Raw genomic sequence first — 27,153 nt, 5'->3', positions numbered from 1 at the left:
AAAATTTTTCTTTTTTTTTTTTTTTTTGTTTTCTTTTGAGAAAAGGAATAAATTTCAGCTTTTGACGATATTAGAATAACCATTAAAATAATCCATCAAAACCAATTTTTGTACTTTAATTTTTTTTATTTTTTTTGTGAGATTGCTTGTAACAAAATCATTTAATTAATGAATTAACTAAATTATTTTTTTTTTGGGTTAAAATATGTTTTCAAATAATACTTGGACAAACTTTTTTTTTTTTTTTACTTTATTTTTTTATGCTCAATAGGAGGCTCAAAAACGACCAAGGAAAAACAATTCATGCATTTTCTTTGCCAAGATTATGAGGCAATAAATTTAATCTCTATTAGCCTAAAAGCAGTTTTAGTGGTGGTCCAAGAATGTCTAGTAGAAAACAATACTGGTTTTAAAATATAAACTATATCATACAAACTAATTATATGATATATATATATATATATATATATCTATCTATCTAAACATTATGGTGAATGGGACCTATGTCCCAACATAAACTAAGCTAGGGTCGAATGTTCTTTACTTGCATCAATCCCATTGCTCTAACCCATGGATGTGGAAGAAGAACATTCATTCCTCAGTCAACATCTAAGTTAACCATCTAAACGGACAACAAAATGATTACAAAGTTACAAGATCTTCACAAACACGGCCTTTTTTCAGCAACACAGCATACGATCAAGGGGTAAGATTTTTACCAGCAATTAGAAACTTTTGGATCTCTGTCATATAGACCTCTTGAAGAATCGACCACCTTTCTTCCCCATGCTAGTACCCATGGCACTTTGTGGAAGATGAGATTTATTATCTGGTCTCCATTTCAACTCAATAAGAACAGAAAATAGGGTTGAAAGTGCAGGGGAAATATCCTTGTCTTTAATGTTCTTACATGATTCTACTTTAAGACTTTGAAGCTCCTTCAAGGAAAGGATTACAGATTCCAGACACTCTGTTGTCAGCAATGAGCATCCTTCTAGAGATAAGGATTTGACCTTCCTGTGATTAACAGTACAACACCCATTAATCTACTGATGAAAAACAAATATGTACAATTTTTCAACATATAAGCTCTACAAGCAATCATGATAATGCAATTAATGGAATTTCCACAACCACAACTCTCACTTGATCAGGGGAGATGAATGGTTTATTTTTTGCTACATTATGCAAACAGCAAAATACCACTAAAATAGTCTATTGAGATTTGGATTAAATATCAAAATCCAATTTCATAGTGCAATTAACAAAATACATCTTCCTTATAATCTAACTCGCATTAACATCTAGCATAGCTACCGAAGAGTAACAAAACAAAAAGAATGCTTTACCTGCAAATACTTGCCAGACTGAAGATGTCATTCTCCAAACCCCAACAATCCTGAAAAACAATCTCTTTCACTTCCCCACATATCATGAACAAGGCTCTGGCACTCTTCTTGTCCCTCAATTGGCATTTCTGCAAATGCAACCGCTCAAGAGCTGGACAAGAACCCAAGTACTCGTCTGGTCCAGGACTAGCATCAATCTTTTTACAAGATTGAAACCTCAGAGTCTTCAAATTCTCACAATAAGAAAGTGCCGCCAACCACCCACTTTCCATTCTTTGATCACAAAGAGTCAATTCCTCAAGCATTTGGCAACATTGTCCAACAGCTTTCATACCATCAAAGCTTCCTTCACAGCCACGGAGCTCAAGTTTCACCAGTCTCTTACAACCTTGAGCTAGAATCGTCAACCCAATATCCGAAACCAGGGAATTATACAACCCATCGACATTGCCGACCAGCTTTAACACCTGTAAATTCTCGCAAGCCGCAATGCCCCGAAGCACATTGTCGTTGCATTTATGCAATTCTAAGTCAAGCAAGGTCGGGCACTCCTCAGCTATATCCATCAAACCCCATTCACTGGCACCAATCACTACAAGTTTTCGCAGGTTCGGACACCCACCGGCTAACACTTTTAGCCCTCTATCGACAACCTCAACGGGAAGCAAATCTGCCTGGAAAACTTTCCGATTCGGCGAGAATCGTGAACTGGTATGAACCGAAAACTGTCTCTGGCTCAATAAAATGCTCGATTTTCGGTCCGAAATTAAAGACCCAGAAAGCAAATCGACGCGATTCAAATTGGGAAACCTGGAGATTAATCGGCCCGATTGAAGAAACCCCCAGTCCAAGACCTTGAGAGAACGTACAAGACGACCTTGGAGGCTGAGCCAGCGCTTGCAGACGAGGGAGTTGTGATTGCGCTGCTGAGACTCCGGCAGCTTGGAGAGGATTCGGAGAAGAATCTCGTCGGACAAGAGGAGGGTCCGATCGATCTTGGAGAAATTGGAGATGAAGGTTTTGTGATTTGGGTCTTTGGGTGAAGAAGTGAGAGGAGGGAGCTGCATGGTGAAAAAGACATGGTTGAGGGACTTGGTGTTCTTGAGCCAGAGGTCAGACCAGTTCGGCGGTGGCTTATTTTTCTTCAATGGTGATGGACAAGGGTGGTTTGGATTCTCTGTCGACAACGACATCGTTTCTGCTTCTTCTTCTACTGAAGCTTCTTTGCATCCCATTTTCCGAGCACTTCTGAATCTCTCTCTCACTAAATCTCTCTCTCTCTCTAGATTTTCTCACTCTATCTTGTGTTTTTCTCTCTCTATAAGACTTTCTGAACTTCCAGATTTTGAATGTGAACTTCCAGATTTTGAATGTGTTTTGGGAGCACACTCTACCATTTGGTTTTCTGCATTTTGGAGATTTTCAGAGCTGGCAAGCGCTTTTTGTATTTATCTGTGAATTTTGAGTTGGGTCCGTTCCCAAGTACTGCTCTGCTGACAAAATTTATTTATTTACTATTTTCATTTTCTTTTTCTTTTTTTTTCTTTTTTTTGATGAGTTATTACCACATTTTCTTGAAAATCTTACAAATACAAATAATCAGTCCGTGTAATTTACTTAAAATTATCAAGGATATTTATGACAAAAAAATTTTTAAAACATAATGCAAAATTATAAAATACTATATCCAAATGTACCAACAATTTTCAACAAAAAAAGAAAAATATTTGTTTATATATACTATAATTAATTTAAATCACAACCCATATTGCATTGCACCCAAAAGATATTGTATAATTTGCATAAAACACATTTATATTTCTTATTTCAAATAGCAGTTTTTAAAATAAGTAAATAAATAAATGCATTCCCATATTCATGTTGTTATTATAAAATTCGCAAAAGAATTACTCCAAATTTCTTTTTAAGTCTGTCCTCGTCATACTTTAACCAATGTTATCCTTTGTGCCGGATTGGTATTTCGTCCCCTTTTTTTTTTTTTTTTTTTTTTTTTGGGTCTTTGGGAGTTGCTAAAGCGCACATATTGGAGTGTCCAATCAAAGTAGCCGTTAGGTAGCCGTTTATAATTCAAAATTTTCTTTTTATAACAAGTGGGGACAGAAACAGAACCATGGTCCATGGTTATTGAAGATGATAAAGTGCATCTTTCTAGACTCATTTTGAAAAGCGAAAGCAACCCAATAAAAAAATTAATTCCTTGAAAGTAATTTTTAGACTTAATATTTTGCTAATATAGTCCATGGGATCTCAAAATAGTTGTTTGGAATTTAGACCTGCAATACGGGAATCAACAGTATAAGAAAATTGTCAGACTGTTCAATAAATAAATATTCAGGCTAATTGCCCACTATTCTTCTTTTCAAAAAGAAAAAACTTGCCCACTGTTCTTTAGCTGGCCTTCGGGAATTTCAAATTACAGCTTTTTAAGGAGAAATCTCCCCGAATGATAGAGAGAATTAAAAGGAAATAATTTTATTCATTTTTTCTTTTTATTTTTTTCACTGAAATATTCAAATTATTTTTTATAAATATTTTGAGAACTAGGAAGATAATCTTTAGATAATCTTTAATCACCCATATAAAAAGACTTTTAAGTTACAATTTCACCAGACAGAATGCCAAAAATTACAAAACATGAAGAATTTGTCAAACACTCATTATTCTTTTTTTTTTTTTTAAATTAAATACTTAATTGAGTTGTAATATAATGGATATTTTGCTCTTTGGAAGAATAATTTAACAGAGGAAAGTCTTTGAAATGATGGTAAGTTATTTATTAGATAATTAGTAAATAAAATTTCTAGGACGAAAAATAAATATTATTAGAATTAAAAGGATAAAATTTGAATTTTTTCTAAGAATGGATTAACTTCCTTGTCCGACCACTAATACGATCTATGCGATGGCAGATCCAAGAATGCTGTCCGATCTGATTCATTGCTCATAACTCTCCTTAATATACTAGTTTTGACCCGTAATTTGAGGTAAAAGATTTCACTTTTGTTTGTGCATCATTATTTTAGCCACAGCCAATAATATTAATACAATAACATTTGAATAACTTTGTAGTATTGATTCTGCCTATAATATATACCTGGACATAAGAAGTAAATAGATAAATAAAAGAACGAAATAACATATTTAAGCAAATAGATAGTAAAATAGATAATCCAATCTGTATTTTAGTTCCTTTTACATAGATTGGCATTTAAACAGACTACAATACAGGCTTTACAGATGGAGAAAAGGGAAGGATGACATAAATGGCAAAGCACAAAATGTAAGATCAGAGCAACAAGGAGCCACACTAATTCCTAGATGAAAGCAAAAACAATTCTATAGTTAGCATATTTAACCTAGATGTTAAATGGTACGATAAAAGATAAACCTTGCCACTTCAAAATGCATGATTAGACTTGGCACAACTATACAAACAAGTAAAATTGTGGAGGGGGTAATCAAGAACGAGGAGCCGCCATTTGCTGCTTCTTTATCCTCTCCCCTTGTTTTACCATGCTGTATCAAAATTACCAAAAGTTAAAAAACCAAATTTACCTTTCGTTATTACTGTCAATATGAAAGAAACTGTGGAACTGTACAACACAATTAAAATCCAAATATTCAGCCAACCAGGATTTAAGGGCAACAATATTGCATCTGCTAGAAGGGTTTTCAATTATGAAAATAATATAAGCAGATAACGAGCAACTAGTAGCCTATGCTTCTTGCTAAGTATGTTACTACCTTTTTTAATAATTTGTCTCAACCATGTTTGAACTGAGTACTAACTAAAAGATTTCCCTGCTATGGTAGCTTTAACGACTATAGAAGGAAAACCAGATTAATCCTTTAAAGTATACATGTTTTGATTTATATGGGAATTTTGAGGCACAGCTTGGGCCAGACAAATGGAAATGCCCAGCTAGGTCATAATGCGCAAGTGAAGTGCAAAGCAAACAGAGCTGAGAGAAATGCGGTTTAGACAAGTACAAGCGTGCACCATCTACGCAAACAGTTCAAATAGTTTCTATATTTCAACAAATGCAAAATGAATTCTTAAGCCATTACCTGATATCATGAGGAGTGATAAATATCCATTGGGATCCTTGAGCCAATGCAAAATCCACAAGAGTGTCTAAGCTGATTTTCCGACTTACAGCATCCTGAAGATAACATGTATAGAACAAATTGTTAAATGCAGCCCGTTTTCCAACATTTGAATAATAACATTACTAGATAATACATTACTATTAATTGGTAACAAGGATGAAAGGAAGAGAAAGACACCCATATTCTTTTTTCTTTGGCTGAGTGAGAAAGACACTAGTTTTTTATATGTAGGACTCGTACCATAAACACATCAAACTCATCCATTGCCCGGAATGGAGCTTCAGTCATGTCATGCAGGGCCAATGCAAAACATAATGTTGAAAACGAGCGTTCCCCACCTGATTAATAATTACTTGTATCATGATTTAGAAGAAACAATATTCCATAAAAAAATTTGATTGTAAACACGGCAAATTAGTGACAGTAATTTAAAAACCCAGTTAGCATATAGTGGAGTTTTTTATGGAGCTTCATTAAAGCTTTAAAAGATACAAACAAGTTAAACACGGTTATCAAGTATGTTAGAAAGAAAACCTGAAAGCCCTCTAGTGTCACGAACATTGCCGCTTGATGCATCTTGAGGCAACTTTACCTAAGAAAGATAAATCACAATATCATGAATTAAGAAAAGGAAACCACTGTTCATGTTAATAGGTCAAAAAAAATAGAATTAATCCACTTACACTAGTGAATGACTTCCAAAATAAAACAGTTGCTCACCTCAACAGAGAGAGTTCTTTCCTCATAACTAATTTTGATTTTTCCACTGATCCCTTTCTTCCCCAAATGGTTATTGAATCTAATGAAAAACAAAAAAAAAAATAGAAAAGAGATATAAAATTTAAAAAAATAAATCCTCAAAGTATGATCTAAATTGCAAAGAGAGAATTTCATACTGCCATGTTAGTTGACGCCTCAGAAGTCTTGCATTCCTCTGAAATTTTGTATGTCTTTTTTCTAGGGCTCTTTGACAAGTCTGGAAATTTGAACTATATTTTATGAAAAAAGCCTTTCCAGGAGAAACTCAACAAAAGGAAAGAGTTCTACAAATAAGCATAAGTAAGAAAATGGAGTTTGGAATTAGTAAAACAAAGTGAACAAAATGAAACATATATCCACAACCAAAATTGAAACATTAAATTATCCAATGCAAAATGTTTTGTCATTCATGTTTTCTACATTCAGATATGATACTTTGGGTTCACAAGCAACGTAGCCAGCTCTAACCACCAGTTCCTGCTCCGATTATTCCAACTTGTCTTTGTCACTTCTCTCTATGTACCAGTACTTTCCTTGGGAAAAATAAATGAGAGAAAAGGATGATGATATCATAGCTGACTGTAAAGACAAGGACAACAGAACAGGTGACATTGGTCCAGCACCAGCCAACACCAGAAGCCAATGCTGATTCAAGTTTAATTTCCCCCCAGTCAACCACTTCTTTAATATCGTTTTACTCTTCTCTCTAATAATCCATAATACATAGCTTATACGCATCAAAAGAATCTAAACAACCTAAAAATATAAGCAGGTCAAGATTCGCTGATAAAAAGACGAAACTGTGAAATAGAAGCTATAAAAAGTTTACTTGGATCACTTCCAACCAAGCATTTATAATAGCAATATTTTTCAAAGTAAATTCTAACTCTATCAAAACCTCCCACATTTTGGCTGACACCTTTTTTATTTTTCTTTTTATTAGATTGAAAAATCTTGGCAGATACATATACAAATATATATAAAAAGTAGTATAATGCTAATTTGATTAGGGTTCTCAAACCTGAAATAAAGAAATAAATTGCACATGATATTGAGTAGAGTTACTCTCTACTGAAAACCAATTATAAGAAGAGCAGACTCATGTAATCCCGGTCATTCGTACACTCGCATCAAATGATTCAATTGCTAAAACCATAAGTACAGTTGTAATGAGGATCTTAATGCTTACACTCAATTTTTCTCGAAAGGCTTTGTTACTTTGCTGTTTTCTTTGAATCTTTCGTTCCTTCTTCCCATACAACATTCTAAGGTCATCAATGGATTCAGAAAATCTGTAGGAATAAACCAACCAAGCAAAGATACACTGTTAAGACAGAAGCTTGGCTTTTGTTCAAGAGATGCAATGAAGAGATGATCATAATAAATACCTGTGGCTTTCCTGCTGAAGTCTCTGGTTCAGTCTGGTTATTTGGGCACTTAGCTGCTCAGGGGTGCTACCATCCCAACCTATTGCTTCAATTTCGCTCTCAGGACAAATGATAGAAGCCTTCTTAAAACTATCCTGCAGTTTTGGTCAGCGTTCAACGTTATCTGCTAGTTGACATAATAACACCAAATCAAATATCTTTCTACATCAAAAACTTTCACGCACAGGTGATGCAGAAAAGCTATGTAATAATTTTAATTTATTAGAACAAAAATGATATATCCCTCCTATATATTTAAAGTAACATGTTTTTCAAGTAAATTATCTAAATATCAGCCAAGCTCCAATTAAAGTTGAGAGAGAGATAAACCAGCCATCAAACTTGTTAAATCTTCTAGAAAGCAAACCATTCAATTACTCATTATATCTTCTAGAAAACAAACTACATTAAGTCTCTGCAGAACCTTCTTTGGTAAACTACTACTTCTCAGAAATTAAAGAGCATATTACATGTACTAATAGGATTTAATGATACCTCACGGAGGCTTTTAAGCTCCTGATATTGCGCCTCTGCCTCCTTGATCTCAGGAAGGACCTTTTTCTTCATTACGCCTTCATAATGAACCTTATTCTGGGACAATGTAACATTTATGTTACTAAATATATCAGTCATTTTCACATCAAAAAAATCCTGAGCATATTATTTGATAAAAATTATAAATATATAATCCAAAATTACGATGTTTGAAGTAAAGAAATTAAAGAAGAGGGTCAAACTGCTTCTGCAGAATGTAGCTCTTGTTCAATATTTGTAAGATCCTTTTCTGCTTTCTCAAAGGCATCCATTTCTCCTTTTGCTGATTCTGAATTTGTTTATTATAGGAGGGGAAAAAAAAAGAAGAAAGAAGAAAAGAAAAAAGAGAAAGAGGAACATGTAAAACACAAAGTATTTATAGTTGAATCAAACCTTAAAAAATATAACACTGATAACTAACCACATAGATTCTCAAATGATACTTTGAGATCTCTGGCCTTTGATTCAGCTTCATACATTCTGACTTGGAACGTTTCCAGCAATGCTTTCTTTTCTTCTATGTCCTCTTGAACTTTCTTCAAATTGTTAGGACAATATCAGAAAATATCAGACTACTGGGTAAAGGACACACAAAATAAGTGAATATAAAACATTATAGAACTAACTGAAATTTCTTGATGAAGCTCATCAACAGTTGATGCTGGTGACACATTTGCTTCTGCAGCATATGAATTCTTAACATCATTAAGTGCTAGTTTCTTCTCCATAACATTACGCTCTGCATTCATACACCTCCTCTACAGATAACAAGGAAGCAACAGCTGATTAAAATAACAGATAAGGCCCATGATAGATTATAAAAATAAATAAATAAAGCAGCTCAAATCAAATAAGGGATAATCTTACTCTAACGACTTATAATGAGAAATCTTACTATGTCACAACTCAAGAAGCATATGTATGTAAGTTGTTTTCAAGTTCCAACATTCCAGCTACTGTACACAAAATCCAACTTTGTACATAAATAAAATCACTTCTACTAGATGTTGTAAAGTTAAGCTGTTACACGAACATCAAACATGACACAACATGGTGTCTTTAGGGCCATACAGATATGATTCTGCCAAATATTATATTCAGAAAAGGAGAAGAATATTAAATTCTCGGATCCTCTGACACCCCTTTATAAATTAATCATCAAGAACAAAAAGTACTTGACATGGACATGCAATGTGATGTAGTATGATATGACCAAGCTGAAACCCAGACAAAATATCTAATCCTAATTAAATCCCAGTCCAAGACTTGAAAGCATTATTGAAATTCATTTTGAAAGTTCAGGTAATTACTACATAGCATACACTAGAATATTTCATACGAAACCCAGAATAAGATAAATAGATGCTACAGAATGAAACTTGAGAATTTTAAGAGAAGCTTTCTAGGAGGCAAACAGTTAGAAATCCAGAAAGAAAATATGAGAAGGATGATTACATCACCCAGACAAAGCGATGCAAGAATCAGATTTGAGTCCCAAGAAAAAAAATTTCTGCCTGTAATTATTGCACAAAAAGTTTGCAAAACAGATCCTTCACCAAGAATCAGTTTTGAAGGATGAAAGCAGGAAGCAAACCCATATAAAAGAAAATATAAAGTCAACGAAAAACAACAAAATGACTAAAATTCACCTAACCTAAATTTTCCTGACAAGAATACAAAAATTTGCTACCAAACTTTACTACCTTTACACTTTTTATTTTATCTTGAAGATTTTGAAGTTTTTCTTCTGCCTCCCTTTTCCTCCTCCTAAACTGTTGAGCTTCTTCTTGTACATTTGATGCATTCCTTTCGTGATTTTTGATTTGGTCATTAAAGGAGCTACAAAGACGGGGAGCTCTAATCTTCTTGTTAGGAGGAAGTATTGTTTGGACAGAAGCACGAGAAAACCTAGAAAGGAAAGAAAAAATAAATGCTTGCTTTAGATCAAAAAATGTATCTGAACCAGTCAAAAAGGAATGTTGAAGTGAAAAGACTCAAGGCTCAAACTATTTTCCATCAGCAGCAGCTGCAGCTGACATATTTAGGAAAGCAAAAAGGAATTTCTCATAAATTGGCTAACTCAACCAACAGGACCTAAAGATGGCCATTATGAATCTGAAAATATTATGCCAGATTCCGTTAACTCCTGACTTTATGTGATTTAGAGTTTCACTACAAGCGATATTGAACCCTTCTCTTATTTTTAAGCATAACATACATTGCAACACCATATAAGCTTGCAGGTAACCGCTGCAGCATGCCAACCCAAAATCCTTGAGGAAAAGCCCAATTTTTGGAACCAAGAAAACAGAGAAGCAATAGATTATCATTTCATTAATAACTTCCTATTATTTTCAAATTCAAAGAGCTTCAGAATCAAAATTCAACTTATCATGAATAAGTTATGTGAATTTTTTTTTTTTTTAAATCTTGACAGTACCTTATGATACAGAACACCAAAACACATAAGGATATCGAGTCCTATAAGGATAAGTAATTCACTTCTTTTGACTTACATTCTATATCCATCTAAGGTGTAGACCTCCTTCAGATTTGAGATCCTTTGGTCAAAAGCAACTGCTTTTCCCCCATCATAATCTTTAACAAGAACTTGCCTCTCCACATGGCCCTGGAAAAGTAACACAGCATGTTAAAAAACACAGTCAGGTAAGTACTTCAGGAAGGAGAAACCAAAAAGAAGCCACAAGAATAATATATATATATATACATAATGGGAGCATAATACGCCTGTAAACTAACCATATCCACTAGGACATTTAGAACAGTATGATTTTCAGAATGAATAACAGAGAGAGTAGTTGGATGCTGCGTTTGAGGAAGCATGTGATGTGGTATATTCAACCTACACCAAAAGGTGATGGCATAATATGAAGAGAGATATTATACAGGAAGACAACTTCAGTATGCATAAAATAAGGAAAGCCTTCATGGAAAAAGATCATCAAGTTACCTTGGTCTTGAAAAATCATAAATGATAATCTGAAGGTAGCTATAGTTTGCTTCCTTAGCACATGTTCTCAAAAGAAGAGAATCTTTATGATCTGTCACAATGAAAGCATTGAGCAAGTTGCCAATGGCATGTTCAACTGCAGGAGCCCACATATCACCATTAACCAAAGTCTGCAGAAACAATCATATGATAGCTGAGCAGGTTGTTGCAAGTAGCATTACACTTTATGGTAATTGCTATAGCCAAATCATTAATCTCATATCCATAGTAAACTACAACTCAAGTTGATTATTTTTCCGAATAATTCCAAATCACTGTCCTGGCAGACTGGAACAACATATAAGTAAAAAAATCAAAACTAAAAACTAAATAAATAAATAAAAAATAAAAAATAGTAAACAAAAGATATCACCAGTGTTGCTCAGATTTATTCAGGAGACAGATGGTAACTTCAGTTGTAATTATTAATTATAGTAGTGGCCAAGCTTGGTTACAATTGACTTGAAAACCAGAAATAAAGAAGTCAGCAGAGATTGCATACGAGACAAAACTTCAGCTAAAAACAAGATCCAATCAACATTCAAGTAAAAAAGTTGTTATATATATATAGTAGAAGAATACTACAAGAACCAACTGGTTTAGCAAAAATTTGGATACCAACCTATATGGAGCCATTTTCTTAGCTATAACTAGGTCCATTAATCTATACATGTAAGTCCTATTAATTTTTTAACCAATAATATCATGTGTCATTAGTTGGTATCCAAGTATTTGGTAAACAAGTTGGTGCACACAATACCACTGTATTACTAATAAAAGTAATTGTTAATAACAAATGGTAAAGCTGTCGATATGCCATACAAAGCCAACTTAACATACAGAAAATGACAGAAAATAGTGAAAAACAAAATGAAATATGAATTAGTTAGAAAACTATGCTGCTTCAGTAAAATAAGCTACGTTAAAAAGTGATACTTCTCCCAACGAGAAAAAGTTGGTGTCTTCAAATATGAAGGAAAAATCAAAAACAATTAAAGAAGTACGTCCATAGTCCTAATAGTCCCAAGTATTAATCATTTTAATGATACAATAATTACAAAGGATTAAGGTCAAGAGAATAATACAAAAAATATCGCTAAATAACTACCCATTTTATTATTCACACAAGTGTTGTAAAACTAATCATAAATTATCAATGTCATTGCAATAGAGAAAAAAACAAAAAGAAAAACTACAAATTAATATAAACATTTGGGTGGCAGGGTATTGAGTGTCTAAATATGCAAATGAACTAATTTATTGGATGACAACTATTCAAGGACATATGTAAGATTTAGTTGCCACAAATAGATGAGAGCATAAAAACATAGTTTATTTTTAGTGTTTTTTGCTTTATAATCAACAAGTTTACATTGTAATACCATTCGCCCAACATACCTTTCTACACCTTACTCTAGTTACTAAGAGGAGTTCGTGTGTGTGACATTAAAAGAAATGGACTTTACCAAAGAAGGGAAAAGATACGGCAACTTGCCCACACTTTAGAATGGCACAGTGTATCTATTCCCCTCCAATAAACTTTATAATGATTTAGACAGAAAACACATGTACCAAAATATTAACTACAAGAATTTTGGTAGATACAAAGATATATCATGGATACACATCTATTCATACCACATGAGCACCAACTGGACCAATTGGAGGCTTTTTGAATCTACGATGATGTCTCTCAATTGCTCTTAACAGATTCATCACCCTCTCTCCACCAAACGCTGTAACCTGTCATTGAAGAGATTGCACCAACTGAGCATTGTGGCTGTGCGGAGGAAAGGATTAACTGTTTCTTAGGAGTCATAGACAACAATAGAGAAAGCTGTCTTACCTTATTGGTTTGATGTTGATTAAGCTCACGAATGAGAGAAGAGATCTCACGGTTCTTCTTGTCACAGTTTTCAATCTAATAAAATCACCATTTGAGCATAAATATATTGAATGACAATACAAAAGCTTGGATGTAACAACCATTCAATAGAACATATACACACAACTATCAAAATTGGCATTAAAAAAAAACAAAAAACAAAATAAAACAAAACGTGGAGAGGGATTGAGAGAGGAAAAGGAATTCCTTTGTATTTCAACCTGGACTGATGAATTTAGGGCAGTAATTGATAGGACCTCCTATATAAATAGCCAGTCAAGCATCCTTGTTCTTCACTATATTAAAATTACCCTCATCCTAAAAATAAATCCTCCTCTCCTCCACTTTAACAAATATTAAGATAAGGCATTGAGGAACCCCTCACATCCGATCCAAATGTTTATCTGCTGATCCACTTTATGGGTCTTCTAATCTTCATTACTCACCAATCAGCCCAACTAATAAAATATGTAGCCCTAATTTTCTGCCAGAAAACTATTCTTCATAACATAAAATCTCATAAGGGACTCAACAAACAAAACCAGGTCAGAATCTCCAAATCAGCCTAACCTTCAAAATGCTACTGACAATTAACTATTTATATCCCACCCCATAATCTCCAATACAGGAAATCCATATCTAGCTTCTGCAGATTGGCAATGACCTTAACCCACGGCCAAAACTATAGTTCCCAAAACATCCTTAAGAGTGATAATTACAAAAAGAGTGTCATGTAAATAACTTACTCTCTCTCCCCACCCCACTATCTTTTCAAATAAGCCTGATACTATCTAGAAGAGCTTTTAAACCACAACAAAATTTTCAGAGTACTCAATTTTAGATTTCTGCATCAATACCTATAATGTTATTGTTCCCTGGAACCTTCCAGCAATATTCAACTAGAAGAACCCACAAGTTTTATATTTCAGAAAGAAGGCAGGGGGAAAAACAAACCCCTCAGAAATTTTGAATTCCATGCTTCCCAAGTTTTTCTGTTTTTTTTTTTGTGTTATTCCATTTATAGATTCCACTAACATCAATTTCCTTGTTAATTGCATTTAGCCAACGTTCTTTGCTTAGATATTCAGCCTTACCAAAATTTCACGAAGGGCTTCTCATAGTAGTTTAAAATCAAGAAATCCTCCTAGGATTAGTCAGTCAAGATCAAATAAAAAATAATATAAAGTATGCAAATTAAAATCTCAAGAAACCATAATTATATGGAGAAAAAAGATAGATAGAGAGAGAGAGAGAGAGAGAGAGAGAGAGAGATAGGCTTAAAGCAAATAACAAATACTAACCACTAGATGTTGGTATTTTTGTAACATATAGCTCACAAGGTAAACTAAATGTACAGAACATACCACAAAAGATTTAAGAAAAACTTAGTAGGAAGAGGGCAGGTTGAGAAAAAAATGCAAGGATGAGAAAGTAGAAATTGCACTAGACCATCAATTTAACTTATTAAGTCGAACACTGCACACCTCCTCAGCTATCCTTCGGATTTCAGACACTACTTGATCTAAGATTTCTAATAACACACTCTCTTCTTCCTTCAACCTGAAAATCAATAGACTAACTAGGATTAAATGGAATATCTTGACAGCAACGCAAACAAAAAGATTAAATTAATAATTATTTAACCTTGAAAGCATTGAATCAGCAACTTCAACCTCGTGTTCAAGTTCCTTCACCTTTTCCTCTATTTCAGATTCTTCAGCCTGCAAAAAATTGATTTTATAAATTTCACATTTTAATGATGCTTGGAACAGCAACCCTAGATTAACACTATGCTATCTTGGAAGACCAAACTTGTTATAACAGTGCAATCACCAATGGAAGAAAAATTATGCAACACTCTTTCTACATGACATTTAATTTTAATATTGAATTTTAATGTGTGGGGCCTCCATGTGACATCATATGGAAAGAGTGTCTTATGTTATTAAAGATCTCATATAGTGGAGTCCAAGGTTGAAAAACCAAAATTTTATTACTGTTCGTCACAGAAGCCAAACAACACCAAAACCACTTTCTCTCTTTAGTGAGAATGCCAAAACCACTTTTATCCAACTCATTATTCAAACAGCTCCAGATTCATCAAGAAATTTCTGTTAAGACTTCCCTGCAAGCACAGGTCTGAATTTCCTGTACTTCTCAACCATCTTGACACATCCTAATTCATTCCCCAAATAATATAACATATATTGAACATTTGCACTTCACTTCCTAAAGGTTCCATGTGAGCTTCTAATATCATGTCAAGCATCCTTCTGATGAACAATTAGAAAACATAATTACAAAGAAAATCAAACAAAAGGGCCAATGGAATATCAAACTAAAAGACCTGTGTGTTTTTAACATGCTGCTCATGAATATCATGGACTTGCTGCTCAAGCAACCTAACACGGTTTACCAGCTTCTTAATGTGGTTACTTTTGCGGCTGTGTTCTTCTTTTAATTCAAGCTTCTCTTTTGTAGCCTGTCAATAAGTTATATCAAGAAGCAAAATGGCAAGAAATTTGAAAGGATATGATCGTTATTTATTATCAAAAGAAAAGATACTAGGGATGAAGAACAATTAAAATGGCTGTGAGGGCAGCAATTGTAGACTATATATGAGATAGGGATGAGATAGAAAAAATAAACAAATAAATAATAAATGTCTATTAACATCTCTTGATATAGAGAGATATTCTTTAACATAAGATATCTCTGAATAGCAATGTGAAAAATAATTTCAGCATTTAGTTGTGAAATCAATATATATATCTATATACTTGTTATGCCTGGAAATTTGACAAAACATTGATTTGTTTCATAGTTATTTCGACTTTTATTCTCACATAAAGGGTTAGTGTAGAACACATTCTTGAATTTTCACAAGCCATTTTGAAAAAAAAAAAAAAAATATATATATATATATATATATATATGGACAATCTCTTCACATACCAAGGCTAGAGTCTGTTGCAATTCATCCTTCATTCTCCTCACTTCTGATGTTTTTTCCATCATAGATGCAATCTGATTTTTCTTCTTGGTGAAGTGTGCCCTCAATTCCTCCACTAGATCCTGTAAAAAAGATAAATAAATTAAATATGCAATATGCTTTAAGCTATAAATCATATGCTTAACAGTGGGATCAAGGCTCAACCTTCAAAAATAGCCACTAAATAATGTTGCAACAAAGACAAATAAGCTTTTGAAGAAAAGGAAACAACAGCCAGGGCAGAAACTGAAAGTGCCCTTTTTTCCCAACAAAGATATTAGAAAGGCATGATAATTTATAAATACAAACTTTTGACAAAATTAGATTTGGCAGATCAAAGTGAAATTTTCCACTTTTTATATCACAGATTCGAAATGGGATTTTATCAAGTCTTAAACATCCCAAGACAAAATGGACTATGATGCAAAATTGAAAAGAATTTGTTTTGTAATTGCATTGAAAAAACGATCCATATCATTTTAGAATAATTATTTTAAAAAATTGACCTTAGAATAAAGTTTCTAACATTCACTATACTATTGCATATTTTGGAAGACATAACTCCATCCATTAATTTGAGCCACTCGAAGAAGAAAAGAACAAAAACAAACAAACAAAATAAAACAAAAATAAGAGGAAAAGAATATGATGATCTTTTTCAAACATCAATTACCCTTTCTGTTGAAAATCTAAAATACATACATAAACATTGCCAAGAGTAATAACTCACTGTTTGACTGTTAATTTTAGATTGACAAGTAGGTATACGATCTTTCAGCTTTTCAATCTTGAAGCTTTGTTCCTGGAGTTGCTTTTCTACATCATATACCCAGGACCATGCAAGCTTCTTCTTTAACTGCTGTACCTGTTGAGTTATTTCTTCTACATGCTCCATATTTTTAATCTTTTCTTGCAACTCAAGTAGTTCCTTCTCTTTAGGTCTTATTGAGGCCTCTAACTCACAAATTATACCATCTGCAGACTTCAAGTGTTGGTCAATGCTTTCCAAAAGATCATTAACTTGCTGAAGAAGGGTGGCCTTATAAAAAAACTGAGTAATCAAGTGTTAGAAGAGCAAAATTCCACCATCTACTAGAAATACACACACTTATTGAAATTTGAGATTACCTTAAATTTATCTTTGTCATTCCCAGAATGCAAAAACTCTCTGCTTTTGTCTTGACTCATGATTACACAAGGATTCTCAACATCAATCTGCACAATGTAAAGCACAATATCTTAACAATCCATTGCTTAATTCTACCTTCCCAAGAAGAAAAAACAATAGTTCCTAATTTTAGGAAGGTTTACTAAGGGGTGAAATTTATCAAATGATTTATGCTTTAGCATTGATTCATACAAGCCCACAATCACACATATATGTGCATGCATGTGAGTATATTTCATATACACATGTCAATCTGTACACATGTAAATCCCTTGGTATATGGTGCTGCCATAATTGGCATTGAACAATTTTAGGGGAAAAACAACATTTAAATGCCATGGCAGATACATTCATAAAAACCTTACTTCTGATCTCATTGGCTTTTTAGGGTGTTCCTGTAATTTGTACATAATCTTGTTACAGTTTCAAGGAAATACAACTGTGTGTGGTTTATCACCTACTAAGAGTAAACTCTTTCTTTCCAAGGAGCAAAGAAAGTGGGCAAAAGAACAACAAAGAAAAAGTAAACTCTTTCATTCGAGTTACTGGCCATGTAATACATGACACTATTATTTTCTAATCCCCTCTCTTGATAAGGGGTACGATACCTTAATAATGCTAAAGAACCTAAACTCCACTCTACTTTGGTGGTGATTGCATCACAATCAAGGTGCCATGCAATTCCCAATGCCCTTCATGTCTAATGATCTAATTTAAGTATGATTCAAAGTAAGGATACGCGTACTTGGAAAGTTTGTATATAAACTTTATCACATCGAGTGCACTTTTATTTAGCAGAACATCCATATCAACCAAGAATTTATACTCCATATCACATATATAAACATCAATGAAGAAAACAGTTGATGGAAGACAATTTGTGTAAAGTAATCAGAAAAACACTCACATTCAAATGCTCCACTAGCTCACGAAGCTCCTCTTTCTTATTTGTAACCCTTTTTCCTGTCATGCTCCAGATGGAGAGCAGAATCAAGTGAATAGCACAATCCAATCTCATGAATCAATATTCAAGCACTATAGAAAATCAAATATTTTATTTTGAAAGAATTCTAGTTATACCGTTATAAATAAAAAGAAAAAGAACAGATGAAACCAAACAGTCCATGCAAGAACAAGTTTTCAGTTCTTTAGACCAGCCACTTCATGCAAAATATTGTTAGAGCAATATCGAGATCTTTCCTCCCAAGACTTATTTTAGTATGGTACTGTTTTTATGAACCATTCTCTTACTGGGAAGACAAAAGGTATATAGATTACTTCAGCATTTTCTGTTCCTATTTTTCATCTTGGTTGGAAGCTTTAAGTTAGTAATGAGTTACAAATTGGTTTAATATCAAAACCAGGCATTGTTATATTATGGATTTGGCAAATATACTTATCTTTTTACACCACACTAGGTAACTTTAAAAATGATCCCATTTTGTAAGGGATTGTTATGATGACAAAGGATATAATTTCAGCATGACATATAAGATACACTTCAATGATTTTTTAATTTGCTTCTAAAATAATTGCCTTAAGTTTTTCATAAATAACTCAGAATACGAAAATGTTGTCTTAAACTAACTTGCTTCATCTAAAGGCTTCATCTAAAGGCTGTCATTACTTCCCCACTCTAAGAATGAAGGACATGAATGGAGGATAATATTGACAAAACGAGATAATAAACGAGGGATGTGAATTCATGAATTCTTTTTACCACTGAACATAGGCTTTTTAGCGAGGTAGTATGCACCATAACTGAAGCATACTAAACTTTTCTAGAAAACATACTAAAACTAAACAATCTATTTTTGGTATGTAACACACATCTTACCAAATTGATTTTGACCACACAAAAAAATTGTTGGTGATAAAATTAACTCAAATCAAAGAACAAAGATTTAAACTCTTAATAAACCATCTACTGAAATGCCATCTTCATTGGTCATCACTTCCAATCGCTTACCAAACCAAAACTTACAAAAATTGGTTTCTCTATAGGTAAGGATGAACTTAGAAAACACATTCTAGCAATTGTTTATAATTTAATTGAAAGTTGGAACCAATCAAACAAATCTTGCAGAAGATAAGTTTTAGTCCTATCTGTCTTAATACTTTAAAGTAGAAAAAAGTTTTAGCATCAGATATTCAAACCTTGGTGATCTTTTAAAACTGTGGTGCTTGTACTTTCAGAAATCCTACGCTCTATAATTATGACATCGCCATATATTTCTGGCTTCAAAGCATCCTCCCCTTCATTTTTAATTTCTACATGAACATTTGCATAACTGCAACAAAAAATAAAATAAATAAATAAACAAACCAAATTGAACTAAGAAGTAAGTCTTAAAACACTGTTTTGCAAGCATAGGAAGCACATTAAAATATCTCAAATGCAGAAAATGCCTCTTGAAAAAAGAAAAAAATATAAACCAACTATATGTTATTCACAAACTTGAATTCTCTGTTATATTTACAGTGCTCCCACTATGCTTCAGGCCACTGAAAACTAAAAGAAAGTCTGAAACAATTTCAACAATCACCTTAAACGCAAATTAAGAAAGATCCTTATGGATACTTCAGGTCTAATGAGATAACTAAAAGTGTCTCACTCATTAAAGCAATACTGCAGGCTACAGAATCACTAATCAAAAGGATCCAGTTAATGGTTAGAGTAAAGAAGCACAAGAGAAAATACCGATGCCCAAAGAATGAAGTTTCTCTCATTGTTAAAGGAAGAGGGAAAATTTACATAATATATCAATCAAAGTTTAAGAGCATTGCAAAAGTAAGACTAATCCAACTTGGCCTAAAGAAATTAGATACTTAGGTGAATGTAAGAAGAACTAAAGCTGTACGGAGACTGAGAACTGGTTGAGAAATCTCCCAATTACAAATCCAATTAACAAGGATATCAGAGAATCACTACTCTTTCAGAACTTCCCATCACCAATCCAATCAACAAGGTTATTAGTAAAACACTCCTTTCAGATAGAACTTCCTAAATTTAACTTATCTCTATCCTCTTACAGAAGGGCCTTGTACATCAAGAGTGAAATGCTTTATCAAAGTAAACATAGTTCATATATTCTAAGTTTCTAGACAGATCAATGAATTTTTATTACTCACAAACAGCCATGAGAATATTAAACCTGTACGAAAGGTGGCATACAAACAGAAATTGTTATAGTCCGTTGTTTCTCTGATGGACTTGTATCAAAAACACCGGATTCTCTCTTAACAATCCTCAGCAGGTACAGCTACAAACTTCTCAGAAATGTATATCCTACTCTACAACTTGTCATCTGCGGACCTTCTACCCTACAAAGTCAAGCATTCAGATTTTCACATCTAAATTAAAGTGAACCCTTTTCTAGCAAGATCTGCGGTTCTCTATTAGCACAGTGGCATGGCATTCTATGTGGCCAATTCTTTTAGCTAGATGTCTCATGACGTCAAAATGAAACACACCTTGAAAGGAATATGAAGCACAAACCTTTCACAATGACAAAATGAAAAGATTTTATTTCAAAAACATAGAATTAACTTCTATGATGTGAATGTTTCTCATTAACCTGCCCCCAAAAAACAAACAACAAACAAGAAAAAAGAATGGCAAGGCGAACACAAACCTGCAACCAGTTTTAATAAAATCCTTCAACGTTGAAGCCCTTTGAGTCCCTTTAGCTCGACACCCAAATGCAACGCACAAAGCAGTAAGTATCGCACTCTTACCACCTGTAAACACCATCACACCAAAAAAAAAAAAAAAAAAAGAAAGAAAGAAAAAATATTGCATTTTTAAAATTAAACTCCCAACAGGCTGCTAAAATTTAGACTAATTGCCTATCTAACAAATATAATTGCGCTCAAACACATACACTCAAAAAATAAAAAACAAAAACCTGAGAAAATTGAAACCATAGGCAAAATCAACAAATTCTGGATGTCATAAACCCTAGGCAAAGAGAAGATAGAAAGAGGAGCCTTACTTCCATTTTGACCGGTGATGAAATTGACGGAGTCGCCGAGCTCGATTTCCAGGTGACTGTGGCACATGAAGTTCTCTAGCCGGATTCTTTTAACGACGCCTGCCATGGGACGGTGAAACGCGCCGGAGATATGATCGTTCATGGCTGAGGCCGAGTTCTGCTTCTTCTCCTCCTAGGGTTCCGAAACAAAAAGAAAGTGGTTTAGGCTCAACCGCCAAGAACCTCCGCGACAAAGATTCCTATCAGTGGCGGGAAATAAAAGGAATTGATTGTCTGAGACCGATGTGTATGAACACGACCCCTTTGGTTTTTTTTTTTTTATTTTTTATTTCTTATATATTTTATTTTTATTTTTTATTATATATTTGTTTATTGAACGCAATTAGATAAAAGTATAGTTTTTTTTTTTTTTTTGATCAAATAAAAGTATAATTTCATGATTTTCATCATCCACTTTCTTATAAATTTTTGAAAAACGATCTGATTATTTTCATGATGTATTAAAAGCTTTAAATAACGGTGACATGCCGGATCGACCCGGCCCGATGTCTAATAATTGTAAGCACAGGTCCAAAGACCATGCCAACACCCCCAAAATGTCCACCATTTTATTTTGCACCCAAACAAATTTTATCCATCCCAAACAAATTGTATTAAACTGTTCATTTTAAGATGGTCTAATAGCAGAATTACAGTTTTCCTCTAGCAATAATTCTCGACCAAAAAAAAAAAAAAAAAAGAAAAAACAATAATTATGTCAAACTTATTAACTTAGTTATTAACTAAATTTGTTTGTACTTAATTCTAACTTGTTTATCATCTATTATTTCTTAATCATGAATTCTCAAATTGTAAAACAAATAGTTACCCCATACCTTTGTAGTTCGTATCTTAATACGTCAAAGGTTTTTGATATTGGGATTAAAAGGAATATATATATATATAGACAAGCTCCTATGATATTGGGATTAAAAGGAATATATATATATATATATATATACACACGCAAGCTCCTATGATATTGGGATTAAAAGGAATATATCTATAGCTTCCATCAAATATTTGATAATTTAATATTGAATTTTTTATTATTAAATATAGAATCATATCAAATATTAAAATTTAAAATTTAATTATTAATTAAATATAAATTTAGTAACATGCTTAAAATGTTATTTAGACAAATCAAACTTCATGTAAACCTAGATGGACATAAATAATTTTTTTAATTTTCAACTTTTTAAAGCAAAAGGTTGTATATATGTGTGCTTGTGCGACAATTTTGTAATAAATGAATGTCGAATTTTATTAAATAGGTGATATTTGTGTAGAGTGTCAAAATGGTTATCATATCCTACATATTTTAGATAGTTTAAATAATAATTGTTAATGTATCCAATAAATAAATATATTATCATATAAATATCACTAGCTTAAACAAATCACAAATCTTTGATAAGAAAGACCATGATAGTTAAACATTAAAACTTTTTATAACCATTAAAATTTTAAAAAGTATTGATATACCATATAAATTTAATAAAAATACAAAAATTGCAATATAAACCTTCTATGGGTTAACATATTTTCAAATCTTAATCCTTAAAGCAATTTAAAAATAGATAATAGAGATCATGAATCATCATAACTTTATAATTCCGATATATATATATATATATATTTATTTTCTTTTCGCAACTTAGAATAAGCATTAAGCATTTGACATAAATATTTTAACCTCTAAATACACATTCATTTAGTTTTATAATAATTCTTATAATTTTGATATTTTAAGCTATGTATTCCATTTGAAATTGTTTTAAATATAACTATTTTACAATGCTATTTTATGATCTGATATAACATGTCGTTATAGACGAATTTTATACAATACTATCTATTTGGTAAATATGAAAAATGTATGTATATATGATGTGTATCTTCTAAACAGCTTCATAAATACTTTATACTTTATAATGAAATAACAAAAGAGTTAAAAATTTAAAAAATACTTTTAAAATAAATATAAAATGATGTGTAATGGGAGGATTACACGGCTTATTCCTATTGAGCCATTATACGTGGACGTAATTATATCAATATCTAGATGACACAAATTATATGAACAATATAATTATTGGTAATCTCCATTTTAGGGATGTTGTTTTGTGCCTTTGATATTAATAGTGACTGCTCAGCTAGTCATATTTGGATACATTCCAAAATGAGTTCAAGATTCCACCAAAAATAAAAATAATGACAAGAACAATAGGGTGTAAAATTTATTAAAAATAAAGAGGTCTTTTTAGTAAATGTGAAAAAGAAAAAACAAAAACAAAAGTCATTTTGAATTATTTAAAAATTGAAAGGAAAATCAGCTTTTAAGATTTTACTCTTTAATTAAAAAAAAAAAAAAAAAAAAAAAGAGATCAGCAGATTTGTAAAAGTCCTAGTAAATGTAAAACATTATATTAATTTGCTATTACCATTTAAATAACGGCCCCACAACCATTTTATATATATATATATATATATATAACCTTCTCCACCAGAAAGAAAAAGAGCTAAGTTCAAAAAACAAAAAACAAAAAAAAAAAAGTCTAAGTAAAAACATTTATTTATATGTTTTTGTATTTGCATTAATTACTAAATCTTAGCTCTGATTTGCATAGGGTGGGACTTTTTGACTAACCATAATATCAGCATACACACTCATATATATCGAACCATCGAATGGTCCAAAATCTCACATACGCATTTTGGCCACACCCATTCCAAAGGACACCTTAATGTTTACCACATTCATTCTGGACCTTCTGGTTTTGTTCCTTTTTCTTAAGGAATGCTTGTCACCTACTCCTTTTTAAGTTCCCACTTTCAACTCGTTCTCTTTGAGATTTAGGATTAGAAGTGAGAGAGAAACTTCTGCAAAGAAGAGGATCTGGGGCTTGAAGATACTACTTCTTTCTTCATCTTACTCTTCATCATCCATGGAAAAGCAAAGAATCTGCAAGATCTGCAACAGACGCTTCTCCAATGGCAAAGCCATGGGAGGCCATATGAGATCTCATCTCGCAAAGCTTCCAATCCCACCAAAACCGCAGCAACAACATCTCAACAACAACTCGACCGAGTCAACAACAACTCCACCAACCCAATCTCCATCTTCATCTTCTTCACTCAATCTTCACTCCAGGAAGAACTCTAATAGGCCGTCTTACATGTCCTTGAACCGAGAAGTGCTCTCTCAGGATTCGGTTATCCATGATAAAGAAAGCGATGAGACCGAGTCTCAACCCAAGAACTTGACTCGTAGAAGATCCAAACGCGGCCGTAAAGAGGTTGCAAAAGTGGTGGCTAAGCCGCCTTTCATGGCGGAGCAGCAGGTGAGTTCCTTATATGAGACTTTCTCTGAAGAAGAAGTTGCTATGTGTCTTATAATGCTTTCAAAGGACAAATGGGACAAAAAGGAAGACGATGTGAAAGATGTAGAACTTGTCTTCGACGAGGACGAAGACAAGGATGAAGAAGAGCAAGAACCAGAGGAGGAGGAGGAGGAGGAGGAAGAGGAAGAAGAGGAGGATATATTGCCTTCGAAGTCTCGAAATCGAGCCCGGAATCAATCAAAGTTCAAGTGCGAAACTTGCAAGAAAGTGTTCCGATCTTATCAGGCTCTTGGAGGACATAGAGCAAGCCACAAAAAGATCATCGTCAGAACCCAAATATTGGATGATAGCGGCGAATTTTCCAAAGATCACAATAATGGTGGAAACAGCACTGCAGCTGGCTACGGTGATGGTACCATCAACTATGTTATTGAACACAAAACATTCGAATGTCCATTTTGCTTCAGGGTCTTTGAAACTGGACAGGCTTTGGGAGGTCACAAAAAGGTTCATTTTTCCAATCTATCTAATAATGCTAGAAACGATATTGCTTCTTCTACTAATAAGTTCAGAGATAATTTGGTCATAGATCTTAATCTACCAGCCCCAGAAGAAGACGAGGAGGTTGTAACCCATGAAACAGTTTCTGATTATTAATACATCAAACAAAAAAACAATTTCGAAGTTGATGAAAACGTTTCATATGGAAAAAAGGGTTCTTATTTCAACTTCGATTCTCTTTATTTAATACATTTTTTTTCTTTTTTGGTATGCATTCTTTTATCCTTTTTCACAATTTCATACAGTGTGTTTATTTCTTTTTTGAAATTCTTTCCATTTGGTTAATATTATGATAGTGACCTTTTGTTTTTTGTTTTTTTCTCTTTTTTTTTTTTTTCTTTGCTGCATGAAAAAGTACTAAATTTCCATGACCCTGCAAATTAAACACAAATTTGGATGCTATTAATGCAGATAAGAATGAATTAATTAGGTCTAGTAAATATGTTTTGGTAAATTATAAAAATTAGTAATTTTGATGGAAAATAACATTAAAGAAGAAAGATGGTTTTGTTTTTAGGTAACTATTTTTCTATTATTTAAAAAATATATATATTGAAGAGAGAGTCATAAAAGAAGTTTTTGGTTTTTTTGTTGGGATATAAGATTAGCTTCTACTTGTCATCACCTCCATTATAGTTTGTACAGTTGGTGAAGAAGTCAGAGCTATGCAAATTCTTTCCTTCTTATCTTTCGTCTTTGTAGTTTATCCTTTGGTTTTGCTTCTGTAATGTGAAACCACAGTTGTCAATCATACGCTGAGTATGCCATCTCATCATCGATGGTTCTTAATTTGACACGCCATCAAATGCAAAATTTTAGCCCAAAATCCATTTTTAACACACCACAAAAAGCCAACTTCTGTTGGTATTTTACCTTATGGTTCAAGTTTTATTTTTGTAATTACATATAATATATATTTGCTGAAAATTTTTTTTTTTTTTTTTTCCAATTCCCATTTATGGGTGATTAGAGAGTAGAGACACATTGCTTTTTATTTTATTTAAAAATTCTCTTAATAATTAAAGAAACATATCCATGAAGTGTTGAGATTTTATTTTTTGATAAAAAGTGTTGAGAGAATAAAATTAAATATGATATAAATTTATAGCATATTAAATCATGTTCGGTTACAAATATAATAGTAATATTTGTCATTGTGATAAACATATCTCTAGTTTGACTACTATTTTCCAACATTTTAAGCAATGGAAGAACACACAAAAAAAAAAAAAAAAAAGATGGATTTATGTAATAAATTAAATAGGAACGATAATATAAATATTAGAATTTTAAACTACATTAGATGACTATCTTTTTATTTTCAAAATTTTATCATTTTGGATAAATAAAATTCAATTGAATAGTTGGGATAGAGAATAAGCGCTAGCTCTCTCCATCCCACTAACTGGCAAACATAGTACCATTGTTTAGCTACTATATATTATGTCAAATTAATTAACCATTTTATAAACTCTTTTTTTTTTTTTTGGGGGGGGGGGGGGGGGGGGGGATAAATTTACTATAATTTGAATATTTATGATGATTTATACCAGTACTCCACCGGAAAAGGCCATAACCAATTATATTTTTTAGAAATTCCTTTTTTTTTTTTTAATGCATTAGAAGTTTTGATAAAACAAAAATACTTGTGTCAACGGATAAATACATAAACATTAAAGATTATAAGCGCGTTACAATATTAATCGGTGTGAATTAACAAAATCTTTTGGAAACAAAATAATATTTTCTTTTTATAAGCAAAATCTTATTAGATCTTACCATATATAGTGACGCAGCTATTATGCAGTGCCTGACAATCATCTAATAATTATTTTATTATAATTTTTAAACTAAAGAGGAGGTGGCATATCATAGGTCTGGGTGTGAGGGACATTCCACATGACCAACGTCATTTAACAAAAATATGTATACTTAATTATATAGGTGTGATAAAAT

The 27,153-nt window shown here is 32.6% G+C and overlaps 3 protein-coding genes across 6 annotated transcripts; 1 reads left to right on the top strand and 2 right to left on the bottom strand.

The window, feature by feature from the left end:
• Positions 1-386: 386 nt before the first annotated feature.
• On the bottom strand, positions 387-2,802 carry LOC107414214 (F-box protein At5g07670). Its single transcript, XM_016022318.4, has 2 exons — positions 1,350-2,802; positions 387-1,017 (listed from the first exon to the last, which is right to left on the bottom strand). The coding sequence occupies exons 1-2, from the start codon at positions 2,582-2,584 to the stop codon at positions 747-749; spliced, it is 1,506 nt and encodes a 501-aa protein (XP_015877804.3). The 5' UTR covers positions 2,585-2,802; the 3' UTR covers positions 387-746.
• Positions 2,803-4,486: 1,684 nt separating this feature from the next.
• LOC107414226 (structural maintenance of chromosomes protein 6B) lies at positions 4,487-21,677 on the bottom strand. Of its 4 annotated transcripts, XM_016022331.4 has the most exons (28): positions 21,251-21,668; positions 20,891-20,996; positions 19,413-19,546; positions 18,163-18,218; positions 17,216-17,302; positions 16,818-17,138; positions 16,051-16,170; positions 15,443-15,577; positions 14,740-14,816; positions 14,580-14,655; positions 13,057-13,131; positions 12,849-12,953; positions 11,172-11,341; positions 10,961-11,063; positions 10,717-10,829; positions 9,904-10,108; positions 8,827-8,958; positions 8,622-8,736; positions 8,404-8,489; positions 8,162-8,257; positions 7,628-7,761; positions 7,429-7,531; positions 6,377-6,456; positions 6,201-6,279; positions 6,015-6,072; positions 5,721-5,818; positions 5,439-5,533; positions 4,487-4,886 (listed from the first exon to the last, which is right to left on the bottom strand). In XM_016022331.4, the coding sequence occupies exons 1-28, from the start codon at positions 21,390-21,392 to the stop codon at positions 4,829-4,831; spliced, it is 3,159 nt and encodes a 1,052-aa protein (XP_015877817.3). In that variant the 5' UTR covers positions 21,393-21,668; the 3' UTR covers positions 4,487-4,828. The 4 variants fall into 4 exon arrangements, 3 of the variants coding, with proteins under 3 accessions (XP_015877817.3, XP_048325796.2, XP_024927514.3); XM_048469839.2 differs by lacking the exon at positions 15,443-15,577 and having other exon boundaries at positions 21,251-21,670; XM_025071746.3 differs by lacking the exons at positions 20,891-20,996; positions 21,251-21,668 and having other exon boundaries at positions 18,163-18,226; positions 19,413-19,552.
• Positions 21,678-23,812: 2,135 nt separating this feature from the next.
• LOC125421441 (zinc finger protein ZAT9) lies at positions 23,813-25,487 on the top strand. Its single transcript, XM_048470484.2, has one exon. The coding sequence runs from the start codon at positions 24,241-24,243 to the stop codon at positions 25,291-25,293; it is 1,053 nt and encodes a 350-aa protein (XP_048326441.1). The 5' UTR covers positions 23,813-24,240; the 3' UTR covers positions 25,294-25,487.
• Positions 25,488-27,153: the final 1,666 nt, after the last annotated feature.

The sequence above is a fragment of the Ziziphus jujuba genome, chromosome 8, assembly GCF_031755915.1.
Source record: "Ziziphus jujuba cultivar Dongzao chromosome 8, ASM3175591v1".
In the NCBI taxonomy this organism is placed as follows: Eukaryota; Viridiplantae; Streptophyta; class Magnoliopsida; order Rosales; family Rhamnaceae; genus Ziziphus; species Ziziphus jujuba.
The sequence above is the reverse complement of the archived record's forward strand: the minus strand, read 5'-3'. Positions and strand labels throughout refer to the sequence as shown.

Bases quoted from the DNA above. Each gene is read 5' to 3' on its own strand.
- LOC107414214 (XM_016022318.4), bottom strand. From the start codon at position 2,584: ATGGGATGCAAAGAAGCTTCAGTAGAAGAAGAAGCAGAAACGATGTCG. The intron at 1,018-1,349 runs GTAAAGCATTCT...TGTTAATCACAG, and splicing joins AGTCTGGCAAGTATTTGCAG to GAAGGTCAAATCCTTATCTC.
- LOC107414226 (XM_016022331.4), bottom strand. From the start codon at position 21,392: ATGAACGATCATATCTCCGGCGCGTTTCACCGTCCCATGGCAGGCGTC. The intron at 7,762-8,161 runs GTATCATTAAAT...CCAAAACTGCAG, and splicing joins AGCTTAAAAGCCTCCGTGAG to GATAGTTTTAAGAAGGCTTC. The intron at 5,534-5,720 runs GTACGAGTCCTA...TGTTATCTTCAG, and splicing joins ATGAGTTTGATGTGTTTATG to GATGCTGTAAGTCGGAAAAT.
- LOC125421441 (XM_048470484.2), top strand. From the start codon at position 24,241: ATGGAAAAGCAAAGAATCTGCAAGATCTGCAACAGACGCTTCTCCAAT.